This window comes from Dermochelys coriacea, chromosome 9 (genome assembly GCF_009764565.3).
Source record: "Dermochelys coriacea isolate rDerCor1 chromosome 9, rDerCor1.pri.v4, whole genome shotgun sequence".
Classification (NCBI taxonomy): domain Eukaryota; kingdom Metazoa; phylum Chordata; order Testudines; family Dermochelyidae; genus Dermochelys; species Dermochelys coriacea.
Window position 1 is genome coordinate 93,541,015 of NC_050076.1, and position 14,766 is coordinate 93,555,780.

The 14,766-nt window shown below is 37.8% G+C and overlaps 1 protein-coding gene across 6 annotated transcripts in view; it reads right to left on the reverse strand.

The window, feature by feature from the left end:
• The window catches only part of MTM1 (myotubularin 1), an 83,911-nt gene that overhangs the window by 10,794 nt on the left and 58,351 nt on the right, over nucleotides 1-14,766 (reverse strand). For 4 of the 6 annotated variants that reach the window (XM_038416620.2, XM_043492565.1, XM_038416623.2 and 1 more), the window contains 5 exons: nucleotides 13,935-14,018; nucleotides 12,042-12,191; nucleotides 10,036-10,224; nucleotides 3,523-3,708; nucleotides 1,937-2,143 (listed from right to left, as the gene is read on the reverse strand). In XM_038416620.2, coding sequence (XP_038272548.1) covers nucleotides 1,937-2,143; nucleotides 3,523-3,708; nucleotides 10,036-10,224; nucleotides 12,042-12,191; nucleotides 13,935-14,018 — 816 coding nt within the window. The remainder of the gene's footprint in view (nucleotides 1-1,936; nucleotides 2,144-3,522; nucleotides 3,709-10,035; nucleotides 10,225-12,041; nucleotides 12,192-13,934; nucleotides 14,019-14,766) is intronic. The other 2 variants (XM_038416622.2, XM_043492567.1) reach the window with 2 other exon arrangements.

Sequence of the window (14,766 nt, forward strand, 5' to 3'; positions counted from 1 at the left end):
CCCTGCTATAGTGTGTCATATTCAAGAATCTTCCTTTTCCAAAATCTAGCAGTATATTTTTTTCTAATTTTCTAAACATCTAAGCTGAAGCAGTGTTTGTCCACTGTCAGATCCCTCAAAAAAAACTACTGTTTTACTACAACTGATGAACTAAACATCTACAGCATATCGTTGGCCTTGCTGATAAGAGAGTCTAAAGAATGTAGCTTCACACACAGGATAACTTTGGTAATAGAGTTTGTGCTGCCAGCAGGATGTGAAAACAGCTAGCAGAAGCCACCAACAGTATCCCCAGTAAGAAGATGGGTTTACCTGAGAGTTAACTTGGACCACTACATCCAAAGTCTGCCTTTGTGGGGAAAGTTAGGTCCACTTTATAGGGACTGATGAAGGTGTGATGTGAAGTGAAGAGTAGGTAGTGGCCCTGCAGATATCAGAGGAAATGGCCTCCTCTCTCTCTACTTAAGTAGCAGAAAAAAAGATTCTGGCAGAGCATCTTTTCACTGTGAGAGAAGGGGGTTTACCCTGCTGTCAATACACGATTTCAGCCAGGAACTAATGGTGGCTTTAAAGGTTGGCAATCCTTGCACTGGACCATGAAAATAGTCTTTATTTTTGAATATCAGTCCTGTGCAAATAAAGCTTGATAGCTTCTCCCTTTATATCCTGAGAGTAGTATGTCTGTTTGAAAGGAGAGAAAGAGTTTAGGTGAAAGTTGGAGAAAACCGTGTGGAGGTATATGATCACTCTGGAAAAGTACTCCTGAAGCAAATGAAAAACTATAAATTTGTCTGAAAAGAAATGGAAGGTATTGGTAGCAAAGATGAATAACGAAGGAGCTTAGTTCAGGGGTTCTCAAACTGGGGGTCGGGACCCCTCAGGGGTCGCAAGATTATTACATGGGGGAGGTCGCAAGCTGTCAGCCACCACCCCAAACCCTGCTTTGCCTCCAACATTTATAGCGGTGTTAAATATACAAAAAAGTGTTTTTAATTTATAAGGGGAGTCGCACTCAGAGGTTTGCTATGTGAAAGGGGTCACCAGTACAAAAGTTTGAGAACCATTGGCTTAGTTCTTCAAAACTACAAGATGGGGAAAGGGCAACTAAAAGCCAAATTCTGATTAAATCACAAGGTGCAACACATAAGAGCTTAAAGAGACAATGACACAAACTGGACAAGTCTTACTGAGAGATATTGGATCTGAAGATAAGTCATGTGGGAAAAGCCCTTGACAAGCTTGTAAGTACAGAGGTGGGGCCTTAGGGATTCCCTCTCACCTCAAAAGACTGTAGAAGGAGAGAGCTGGACTTGGTGTTATGGCATAACAGTGCTTGAGTCCTATGTTGAAGCCTGTTATGACAAATTCTAGGACATGCTGGAAGAAGATGGAACTCTCTCTCAGCACATCACCTAGCAAAGATTGTCCAGGTTCTTCCATCTGTTTGTCTCATTATGAGCAGTCAGAGAAAAGCCAAGAAAAACTGCTGGAGTGAGAAAGCTGAATTTATGCTCCATGTTTCCGGTATTCTTTGCTCCATCCTGGAGCCATATGGAAAGCTTTCACTATTCTTTGCCTCCTTACTGGTGCCCAATAAATGGTACCATAACATTAACTGTTCTGCATTTCCAGCAGGATGCATAAAAGGGAGACAAAGTAAATGAATTTTGAAAAAATGAAGTAAGTGCTATGGAATAGCTTCAAGTCTAGGTAAGACTGATCATTCTGCTCAGATTTATTTTTCTTCATCCCTTTAGACAGACAGTAAAGAACAGATCAAAACTTGACATGTTGATCAACTGAAAAGCTGAACACATTTATTAGAACTTTCATAGCACCAAAGTTTTAATACAAGCATCTAAAAATCTTCCTTGTTTTAGAATATACATAAAAAACTTTAACACAGTTCCTTTCAATTATTTTCTCTAATTCTTACCGATGCAAATTTATGTCCAAAGCTTATCCACTCCTTTTGTACCAGAACTTCAAAACCCACAATTGTTCTGTAGTAGCTGTCTAACATCAACATGGCTAGAGAAGTTAATTGTGCTGTTCGGTCCCAACCATCACTACAGTGCACCAATACTGAGCTCTTCCCTGAAGACACCTTGTCTGCCACTTGAATAGCTCCTGTCAAGACAAGCTGACAACAAGGTACAGATACCAGACAATTCAGAAGGTTAGTGTTATCATTCCAGCAAAAATGACTGATTTCTTACAATTTTAATTAAAAGACTTGGGGAAGAACACCTGTGTGTGTTAAATTGATCAGATTTTTCTGGGAGTTCAGCAAGCAATTTGCAATTTCTACTGTAAAAAAAAAAATGAAGACCCAAACTATACAAAATAGGGTTTACTAAGGAAAAGAGAACCAAACTCATCTCACAGCAACTTCTCAAAAATGGGAACGAAAATAGTGTCTTTACCATACTGAACAACATAAAAGATTTTTAAAAATAGGATTACCACAAGAAGTACCTATGTTAAAAATTACACATTTCATTTAGTTCCTTTTGAGTTAAAGATTTGAGACAGATGCTATTGCTAAATATAAAGTCTGTTTTATCCTTTTCTCATGTTTATTTTTGCCACCATTCACTTAAAATTGAAATTCTAAGTAAACAGCAGTCACTACAGCAGGGCATACATTATAAAAATGCAGAAATGTTAGGGATATAAGCCCAAAAAACAACTGACAAAAATATACTGCTAAAAACATTTTTATGACGATTAATGCATACCTTAAAATATTTTATTTCAATTACAAAGTGGAGCGCACACAACTCATTTGCAAAGAAAATGAAGTTCAAAAATTCATGTAATAAACATTCCTAGACTAAAATTTGTACATTTTGTAAATTGCAGTTTACTTAAACATGCAGTAAAATAGTTTAATTTTCTCTGTGTTCATGTGCCATTGAAACTCAAGAATCCTTGTTTTACAGCACACATTTATTAATATAATCTTAATCTTACATTGTCTTGTACTTACTCAATTATTAACCACCTTCATCTTCTCCCACAAAAAGCAAGATATGTCAATATTTAAAATGATAAATGTCTCTTACTCTTGGCTAAATAGGGATATTAGCATGATATATTCTTAAAACTAGTACAATCTAGACAGAGCTATTGGATATCAACACATCTATACATGAATAATTTTACAGCCTGACTAATCAAAAGGTAACCCACTTTATGTAGATAAATGCTGCCTCTTTTTAAAAGAATTCTTTTGGAAAACAGCATCTGTAATAAAGACAGCAAGTCTGATATTTGCAGAAGTCCTACCTTACTGGCCAACCCTTTATATAGTTTCCAACAAGCAGAACAGCAAGACATTTTCCAGGTCACCCAATTCCAGAACAGCAGTAACTCAATTCTTCAGTAATCACACAAATTACAAAGCAAACTAATGTAGTTTTTATTTTACAAAAAGAAAAAAAGTCAAGTGAAAAAGTCTTATGTAAAACAAGAGAAAATACGATCCCTATAGAATATTATTTTGCGCTCGAAACTCACCTTGATATGTTCTAACCAGTGAGTTGATTCCAAACTAGATAGCCAGTGCGATTCTTCTACATTAGGATAAACAATGTCCTTCAACTTTTTTAAAGATTCCCTCATGACATGAATATTATGAATATCTAGGAAAAAGAGTTCTGCATTGGGATATGCATCATCGCCTTCATATCCTCCCCCAGTGGCCTAAAAACCAAAAACAGATTTGAAATCTACTTTTAGTTGTCATTTAAACTCTGCTGAAATACTTTAAGATTGAGGGGATTAAACCTTCTTTAGGGAACCTTGCCACATTACCAAGTCAATTATTTATGAGGAAGTCCACCTATATAGCCCAACTATATTAGGCAAGCCCTATTTTTATATTATATTTAATAATTAATTATATTTTTAAAACTCTTTTTCACCTCAATACAAATTACGTAATAAAGAAAATGCAAATCCAAGGTAGCTCGCTTTGTGCACGGGGGGTATGGCCCAATAAATGTTTTTTGGTAAATGATCTAACGAAGTTCAAATCTGTCCATCAATCTAGTTCTCTTTCTGGAACCCCCATGAGTTGCTGCTGCTGTTACTGCCGCCGTGTCTTAGATAAACATATCAGGCCACGAAGTTAGAGAATGATTTTGGCAACTCTTACAGGGTCCTTTGTAAGGGCTTGATCCAGGTGTCAAATCTGAAGAGCATCACTTTCCTTACTACACTCAGAAGCATGGGCCTCTCTCGACGCAACTTGCAGAGTGAACATATCTTGTTCCCATCTCTGTTGATTTTCATTCTTGCAGCATGCCCTGTCCGCCAGCTCATGATAGTGGATGTTACTTTCCAAGATGTTCTGATACTGATCACAGGATCTTTTAACTTTCAACCATTTATTTCAGCTAGTATTTTCCTTGATAAGGCGTCAATAAACTTGACCGTTGTCATTCCTACCTGAATTTCCCATCTTCCAACTTTGGTAAGATTATCAGCTGCCTCACTCCTGCATATACCAACATATGATGGAATCCACGGAAGAGTAAGTTTATTTGATCCTTCTTATGAACTGGATTGATGAAAAAGTGTTCTGGTTTCTTTGAAAGAAACTGAGGCTCGCTGCCTGCAAGTCACCAAACATCACAATGCCACCTCTACTTCTGCTCTGCACTTGCAGTGCAATAAGAATAGCTTTCATTTCAGCCATATAATTTGAGCAGATATACCCCCAAACTAATGCTCTCCTTCTTGTACTCTCTGTTAAGCCTCAGGATACAGACACCACAATCACCATTATTGAAAAATTTGTCTGACAAATCATCAGCGTACAGATGAATCTGTTTTGCCTTGTGACTGATGCTGTTGGATGGTCTATTCTACAGTCTTCCTTAGTGTACCAAAGCCTGCGTGCTACTTCGAGCAAGGAGAGGTATTTACTAAAGTAAATAGGAATTACTGGCCATACAAGCTTCCTCACACATTTCACCCTCCTGCCATCATCAAATGCTTCCACTTCTTCCATAGCCTTTATGCATCTTTCAAAACAAGACAATCATTTCAGTCTTGATTTGGTTTTCCAGTTCCTGAAGAGACCTGAACACTGGTGATATTCAGGTTCTTTATTTTCATGAGTGCCAAAATTAAGAAGTGAAACAAAACAGTTATAATAATGTTGGCTAAAAGAGCTAAATTTTGTGAAGGTGAGTCCCAGAATCCACGGACTGGATTAAACTAGCCAGACAAGCAAAAATGGAACAAGCACTACATCAGATAGGATCCAGGCTGCTTTGAGGACAAATGGTTATACCCCTGGACTCTATATATACACACACATAAGTAATGATCGTAAATAGCCTTCCCTTGACCAGACACCAACTACCTTAAAAACAGGTAATTTTTATTAAGACATCCTGCTGTCTAACCATGTTGGTTTGCTTGTTTTAATTCCTGAATATTATTTTTACTAGCTAAACAAATTTATGATTTAAGTATGGAGGAAACTGATTTAAAATAAATGGAGCTCAGATGGACTAGAAGATAACAATTAAAATATAAGTACATTCCACAAAGCAGCAATATCTCAATCTTCTGATTATTCTTAATACACTGGATCATCAATGGCAGAAATGAAATGAGGAATTATTTATTCACTACATTTCTATATTAACTAGACAGGAGTTTAATCAAGAGGAAATGACAGTTTTTTCCTGTCTCCATATTACAAACTTTAATTAATGAAAGCACAGGTTTACCCACATTAGCACCAAGAGTCTCAAAGCTTGCTATATTTCAGTGTCCTGTTTATTTGCTCCTAGAATGAATAAAGTTTAAATAATAAAATTCTCTACAACAGGGGAGGCCAAACTTACTGGCCCTCTGAGCCGCATACGACAATCTTCAAAAGTTTGAGAGCTGGGGCACACCTGTCAGGAGCCAGGGCTTGGGGCTTCAGCTGAAGCTCCTAGAGTCCCCTCCCCACTGGACAGAAACCCCTACCCCACCACCCTACTGCAAGGTAGAGGTCCTGAGCTCCCAGTCTGGTAGGTGGAGAGGGGGGCAGCATGGGGGAGGCGGCTCAGGAGCCACAGTAAAAGAGCCACATGTTGCTCACAAGCTACAGTTTGGCCACCCCTGCTCTATAGCTTGACCAATAATTTTGACAGACAGAATTCACGGAGTGATCACCGGTTTCAGAGTAGCAGCCGTGTTAGTCTGTATTCGCAAAAAGAAAAGGAGTACTTGTGGCACCTTAGAGACTAACAAATTTATTAGAGCATAAGCTTTCGTGAGCTACAGCTCACTTCAGCTTTACTCTAAGTGAGTTTTCTATGAGCAAATTTTCTGTTTCTTGCATAACACATTTTAAGATTCTTACTAAAAAGTCACTGCTATGGCTGCTCTCTCAGAAGTTCCATGGCACAGTAGCTGCAGAGGCTGACTTCTGCTTGGTATTTGAGAGTGTGAGGAAAGAGAAAAATACACTCCCCCTAAAAGTCATGCTAAGAGACTAGGCTTTTCAAGCGGTCTGAAATAACATTTCCCACCAGTAAAAATTCAACCCAACCCTCTAAACTATAGTGAAGAACGAGTACATGTATAGTCCACCACCACTGCCACAGGAAGGGGCTTTCTCAATGTGTCAGAGCTGTCATCCTGCCCCTAAAATGAGAGGTGTTTTTATAATTTAGTTCCTTTTATTAGGCTTAATCCATCCTGGAGTAAGGAACGATTGTTACTTTCGCTCTAGGGCTTCAATAATTCCTACTGGTTGTGTGGTCTTTGGGTGTGGATGAAAAATTACATTCAAAGCCCAGGGAGTAAGCCCAAAATCTTGTTTACGTAAGAGTTATCCAAGGCAAATCCAGAACTCTCCATTTTGCAGCAGCTTCTTCATTCTGACCTTACTCTACAGTGTATAGGTCAATATCCCTCAAACCCTCAAATCCCAATACCTTTGCAGTGTATAGGTCAATATCCCTCAAACCCAGCAAATGCACCCTTCCACTGCTTCTACAGCTTAGGAGATTGAAAATACTTTTACTCAAGGGGGAATTCTGCACCACTGCGTGCACAAAGAATTCATGTCCCCGTAGATTTTTTTTTTCACAGCAGAAAATACATTCTGCCGGAGAGGTGCTGCAGTTACACCTTTCACCCACCAGGGGCTGCTGTGGTACCAGAACAAAGGGCAGCCAGCTCACTAGCCATAACAGTCAGCAGCAGATAGGGAGGAAAGGCTGTGTTCCTCACAGTGCCCTGCTCTGCGAGGTATAGGATATTGGGGGTTGGGAGGAGACAGACAGAGGGTGGCACATGGAGATGCTGGGGAGTTACACAGACTGGGATTCACAGAATCAAAGGACTGGAAGGGAGCTTGAGAGGTCTAGTCCTATTCCCTGTGCTCAAGGCAGGACTAAGTATTATCTTAGACCATCCCTGACAGATGTTTGTCTAACCTGCTCTTAAAAATCTCCAATGATGGAGATTCCACAACCTCCTTAGGCAATTTATTCTAGTGCTTAACCACCCTAACAGGAAATTTTTCCTAATGTCCAATCTAAACTGCCCTTGTTGCAATTTAAGCCCATTGCTTCTTGTTTTATCCTCAGAGGTTAAAGAGAACAATTTTTCTCCCTCCTCCTTGTAACAACTTTTTATGCACTCAAAAACTATTGTGCCCCCCCCACAGTCTTCTCCTCTGCAGACTAAACAAACCAAATTTTTTTAATCTTCCCTCATAGGTCATGTTTTCTGGACCATTAATCATTTTTGTTGCTCTTCTCTAGACTTTCTCCAATTTGTCCACATCTTTCCTAAAATGTGGCGCCCAGAATTGGACACAATACTCCAGTTAAGGCCTAATCAGCATGGAGTAGATCAGAAGAATTACTTTTTTTTATCTTGCTTATAACACTCTCCTGCTAATACAACCCAGAATCATGTTTGGGGTTGTTCGTTTTTTTTGGTGCAACAGGGTTACACTGTTGACTCATATTTAGCTTGTGATCCACTGAGACCCAGGTCCCTTTACACAGTACTCCTTCGTAGGCAGTCTTTTCCCAGTTTGTATGTGTGCAACTGATTGTTCTTTCCTAAGTGGAGTATTTTGCATTGTCCTTATTGAATTTCATCCTATTTACCTCTCAGACCATTTCTGTAGTTTGTCCAGATCATTTTGAATTTTAATCCTATCTTCCAAAGCACTTGCAACCTCTCCCAGCTTTGTATCATCCACAAACTTTATGTTTCAGAGTAGCAGCCGTGTTAGTCTGTATTCGCAAAAAGAAAAGGAGTACTTGTGGCACCTTAGAGACTAACAAATTTATTAGAGCATAAGCTTTCGTGAGCTACAGCTCACTTCATCCGATGCATCCGATGAAGTGAGCTGTAGCTCACGAAAGCTTATGCTCTAATAAATTTGTTAAACTTTATGTGTACTCTCTCTGCCATTATCTAAATAATTGATGAAGATATTGAACAGAACCGGACCCAGAAGTGATCCCTGCGAGATCCCACTTGATGTACCCTTCCAGCTTGACTGTGAACTACTGAAAACTACTCTCTGGGAACTGTTTTCCTATCAGTTATGCACCCACCTTATAGTAGCTCCATCTAGGTTGTATTATATTCAGAAGGGCTTGTGGAGGGGCAGGGGGAAAAGGAGGAGAAGAGAGACTGGGGCGGGGGCTGAATGTGAGTGGGGGTGCAGGGCCACATGGGGTCGGGGGGGTGAGCAGGGATACATGGAGATGGGGTGGTTGAGTGGGGGTGCAGGGACACATGAGGATAGGGGCAAATGTGCCTGACTGAATGGGAAACATACTTGTCAGGCACACATGCTTCTCCCACCCACACCCCACAACACTGCAGGTTCACTCCCAGGCTCCTTCCCAGCAATTATTTCCCTCTCCCTCAGCTCCTCTATTACCCTGACTCCCCCAAGCCTTTGCACTGCTTCTGAGGCATACTGGAAATATGCTTCTGTATTATAGTTTAAATTATTACTCAAAGCTATACATTAATATGCCTAGTAAGTAATCTATTTGTCAAAAAACACTTCCTGAATAATTTTTGTTGTCTGTATTGTTACAGACATACTTGTTGATACAGATTTTGAAATAAATTATCAAAATAATTGAAACTGGCAAGATTATATTGTGTTATTTTGACAAATAAAATAAGCAGAACTTTAAAATATTGTGCACAGAATTTTTTATTTTTTCGTCCAGAATTCCCCCAGGAGCAATAAGTAGGATTGATAACTCCTACCGAGCAAAAAAATGTTTTAAAAAAGAACCATCAGATGACAAAATATTTATACCATTTTTCTAAAAAGCTGTACAGGAAAATTACAATAAAAGAAATGTGTGTGTATAAGATTTGGCCATAATCCATCTTTGAATTAAGTCCAAAAAATTTAAATCATTTTTGTAAGAAATGGCATTCCTTCCAAAAGGAAAACCACAAGAGGATTACATGCTGTAACAAAGAGATAATGGTTTTGGTCACCCACTAAAATTAAGTGTACAGCGTAAAATGTTATTTGGGAACTAAAATGCAGCCAGTTGAACCAAAGCTTTAAAACACAACCAATCAAATTAAAATCTAGCTAAACTGTCTGTGATAAAGTACATTCTATACACTACAGAGAAAAAATTAAAGCCATATTTCTTTTTTAATAAGCTATTCCAAATTCCCAGCAAGTGGCCTGCAAAAGTTATTTATGTTTTTGAGTTACAGCAGTGCAAAAACATCTCGCCGAGTTCGTTTTTTATCCCACTTTTAGAAATCTGAAGCAGCCCAACAAATATATTATAAATATTTGCTACAGGCTTCCAAGTTTCTCCACTTCTGAGAGGACTGTAGTGTAGAGTGTGGTACTACTCATATTTTGATGGCATTTTATTTTAAACTGCCAACAGTAAAAAAAAAAAAAAAAAAAAAAAGCAACTGTTTGTAAAAACCTTACAGTTAGAAATAGCAAACTTGCGACACAATTGCTTTTTCAGAAACAGGATTATTAAAACATCTACTTACCTTGTTAGCCACTGCATTTACATTGGGTCTTGCATCATAGATAGTCAGTTTTGAGATCTGTCCATTAGCATCCCTGATAATATCAAGATACCTTTCGTCCTCTTTATTCCTTTTCCCACTCATACCAACAAGAGGCTGACTGGAGCGCATAACAACAGCTTGGTTCTCTGGATGAATCCAGGACAGCACCTAGCCACATGCCAAAAAACATTAGCAAGCAATGTACTCTTTGAGAATCACAATTTAAAGCATCAAAGTTATGTTCTTTATAAACAGTTAATGGGAAGTCTAAAATATTTAGACCTCGCTAAATTGGAAGAAATTGAAAAGGTAAGCGTATGTTTTGTCTTAAGTTAGAGTTATCGGCTACTATTTCTAGTAAAAGATCATTGCACAAGAACTACTGGCATGTAAAGAGTTTATTCTCCTCTTGTGTATGTAACTCCTATTTAGATCTCCTGAAATTATATGCACATATATAAGGTCAAGTATATTCTGTAACTTCAGAATTCATCTCATCTTTTGTTAAATTCTAATGGTTGGGTAAATAATTTTGAAAATGCAAACTGAGCATAAACTAATGCAGAAATGCCTGCCTGAATTAACAAAGAGGCTGCAGCAATAATTCAGGTGTGAACAGATCTTATTCATTTCAGTTAGAGTCCCCACGATTCTGCAACTGCATAGTCTAGCATTTTTCCATCGTCACATAATTCAGCATTTTTGCTCCATCTAGGTGCCTGAAATTTTGTTTTCTCTCCTTGCAGCTGCCTCTTGCTTTCCAGATCTCCCTACAATGGGGAGTTAATCTGAGTACAGTTTATTTTCTCTCCCTTCACTGTTCCACTAAATCAGAGAATGGAAGGGAAAAAAAAAACAAGGCAGCCCAGCTTCGCAGTCTATGAGAACAAAGTCTGAGGAATCAGTGAGATGAGCCTCTGAAACTGGCTACAATTTATCCAGTTCCTGGCACAGAACAGGAAGAAGATTCTGAGCACCTTGACAACACTGCGAGAACATGGGGGCGGAGCCAGGCCACCTTGTGAGCATCCTCAAAAGTAATCACTGTTGAAAATAATCCTCAATGAAGATTACATCACCGAGCCATAGTTGTCAGTGTTTGTGTGGGAATGGGAATGAATGGTTATTTCATGGTGATAGAATAAATTCATGCTGCACAAGAATTTGATCCCATTGTGCAGGCGTATACAGAACCTAGCAAGATTTAGATGAGATTAGCTGGTTACAAAAAGAACTAACCATAAATCCATTAGATAACCTTAATCATGTCACTAGATTTGATCTAGCACATTTTTTTTTACATGATCATATGAGTGCGCCTTTAACAAAGAGTGAAAATAAAAACAAAAAACAAACCAAAATCAGTCAAAATGGTTTAAACGGAACTAGAATTTTTAGTTTTTATATTTGGCTGTAATTTGTTACTCTGTGGTTTCTATTCTAAAGTTAAAGAAGTTCATCTAGGACTACCTAAAATTTATTTTAATTGTCTAAGTTAAAAATATTTCTTCCATGCTATTAAAAAAAAATAGCTGACAACTCATTAAAAGGATACTACGTAGGAGGTCTGGCTCTATGAATGACCTTCAGATTTGTGTTTGACTGCCAGGTGGTTTGCATGCATATGAGAAGGATAACATTTGTTATCAATTCTTAAGTGCATCCAACAATAGTCAGCCCACAAAGTAGTACAGATGGTGGCCTGAGGCTTAGGCTCTGTCAACAAAAGGGAATGTGCAACAGTGGCAGTTATTGCTAGGAAAGGGAAATGAGAAGAGCAAAATGGGGATTGGAGATATTTTTGTAGGGGAATCAGGAACAGGGCTTGGCAGTCACAGTAGTTTAAAGCAGTAAAATCAATTTAAGTTACTTGGCTGCAACATAAAAAAACCCCCTCATTTCTCAGGCCACAAGAGTCATATATTTGCATGTAAACGTCACAGTAATTACTCTTTAAGGCACATTCTATCACATACAGTACTTACTGGAATTCTATTTCGGGACCTAAAAGCAGCAACTTTCTTGAGATCATCATCTGTGGCATTATATGGGACTACCAAAAGTGATGGATATGTATCACATAGTCCATAATGTTCATTGATAAAAGTTACTCTCCACTGTTCACTGGGCAGTCCCTTAAAAACGAAATAGAAATAAGGTACGTTTTACTTGGTATTTTATAAGTTTGCAAATTCTTCTTTATACTTATTCTTTTACATGCTATTATGGCCACATGGTGGCAACAACCTACCAATTTACCATGGGTAACTATTGCAATGATGATACGGAACAAATGGTAGTTTAGAAGATTACAGGACCCACACAAGACAGGACATTGCTGATGGGTTCACAATCTTTAACAACTACAGTAGTTAAAACACGCTTGCCTGTATATGTGGTCCTTTTCACAAACTGTATTTTAACTAGACCTTCATGTAAAAAACAACACTGAAATTAGGAGAAAAAAATAGTTCAACAACAAGTGAAAAAAACCTTCTCCCTAATTTAGAGGTAGAGGAGGGAAAGAAAAGCTTTTTCCCCCCTACAGAGACAACTGCCTTTCCAGCCTGCCTGTGAAAAAAAGTTATAAAAAAGGCACAAACATGAAGAGAGAATTAGAGGAAAGCCCTTCCTCTCAAATTTTCTCCTTCTCATACCCTAACAAAACTTGAGTCTTATATTTGTTTGAAGTTTGTTGTGGTTGAAAGCAGACTCCTGATTAGATTAGGAAACAAAATGGCCTCTTAGCTAAACAGACTACTGATATAACAGGATGTTACTCAGGAGACTCTATTCCCCCAACAGCCCATCAGCGAATTCAGAGGGGCTAACAAGCTCCCCATACACTCACACACACACTGAGTGGGGTTTGTGTGGGTGTTTGAATTTTTACCTTTTCTTTAGGCCTGGGCCTCTAAACCTCGGACCAAACAGATGCTGCGTGAATCTGGATACTCCTTAGCCCATCAGAAAATTACAAGGAAAAAATCCAAGAGAGTTATGATGGCTTGTTGTGTAAACATGAATTTAAAACTTTTTAATGTCCTTAGTATTTATGCGATATGTCATCATGAAAATAGCTTTGGTGCTATTCTCAGATGTATTCACCTAATTAACAAACATGCCTTTTAAAACTAAGTATACCATGCCCCCTTTCCTTTGTTGCCATTACTTTTTTTCATATCAATTCAAAATGTGAACTGATTTTATATAAACAACCACTGTAAAAGAACATGCAGTTTCCATAATAAGCAATTTTCTAAACTTTTAGAAATACCAGACTGGATGGAATTTGCATACTTAAAGTAATCTAAATGACTCTGTTACTCTCTCAAACTTTTGAAGCAGGGCTCAAAATATCCAAAATTAGCAAGACAGACTTCCAAGAGTGAAAACTTCTAGATTTTTTAATATTATATACTGACCAATGCATGCAGAAAATTTCAGCTAAAAAACACCCCAATAGTTTTTAGAGCTGATTTATAAACTTGTGAAATGCAGGGTTTACAATGTAAAAATCAAACTTTGTGTTGTCCTATAATTCATTTTACATGCAATATAAACAATTGAGAACTGTTGTAACTCTTCAGTAAATTTACTAAATAATAATACTAGTGTGCTATAATGGTATTTATCAAGAGTCTAAAAAGAAATACAGCGACACCTTACTAAGATTTTTTTTTTTTAAACAGTCTTGGAGGTTCCACCATGTTTTGTTTTTAATCTTACTTTTTTGTCAGATCTGTCAACCTCTCTCTACTTCACAATTTATTCTCCCCTTCCACCCACCAAAAATGGTGACAAACGACCTTGCTACTTTCTGAAATTCACATACAAAAACCAGGTCTCTGTAAATTTTCAGATAATATTTAACTCACTTGTCTCCTGTATTCAGACATTGCATTATAAACCATCCAACCATTTTCAGCAAACTTTTCTTCATTTACAAATGCAAAAAAAGGCTGTAAGAGGGAAAGAAGACAAAGGAATTTAATACATAGCATGCCAACTGAAGGTAACTTACACAAGAAAGATCCTCACTCATCATGTCCCAGATGACTAGATCAATTTTCTGGTGTTGCTACCCGCATTGTATGTTCTGTTCAAAGTTGAAGTGCGACAGATGAATGTAAAACAGTACTTTTTTGTATCGTACTCTAGATATCCACAAAATCTCGAATGAAACAATGTAAATTTGACAATTAAGAGTTTTAAAATAAATTTTTAAACAAAAAGTTTGAAAAAATAATGCAAAACCTGAAAATTAGGAGGGTGAAAACGGTAAGAAATGATTTTTATATATTTTAAACCAAGCAGGTGACTCCTTGAGTGATTTTAAATTTTTTTACATTCCAGGTAGTTTCATATTCCACCCAAAGTAAACAACTTCTTTTCTAATAACTGCCAATGCTATTATTATTCAAGACATTAGATACAAACATGAAGGCGGACAACAGATTGGGTTGTTGCTGATGTGTATAAAGGCACTTGAAGTCGTATAGCAACCTCAGGACAAAGGAAGCAGTTTACCTCTCAGTAGCTTTAATATGGAGCTGGAAAAGACACCCTAATTTTTATAAAAGCTGGCTTTCTATAGGTTATGCAGCTCAATGATTCAATACAGATAGGTTCACCTTTTTTGAGAAACATTCATACTTGTTTAGAATCCTCTTACCTAGGATTCCTACAGTAACTTCATGGTACCCTTTC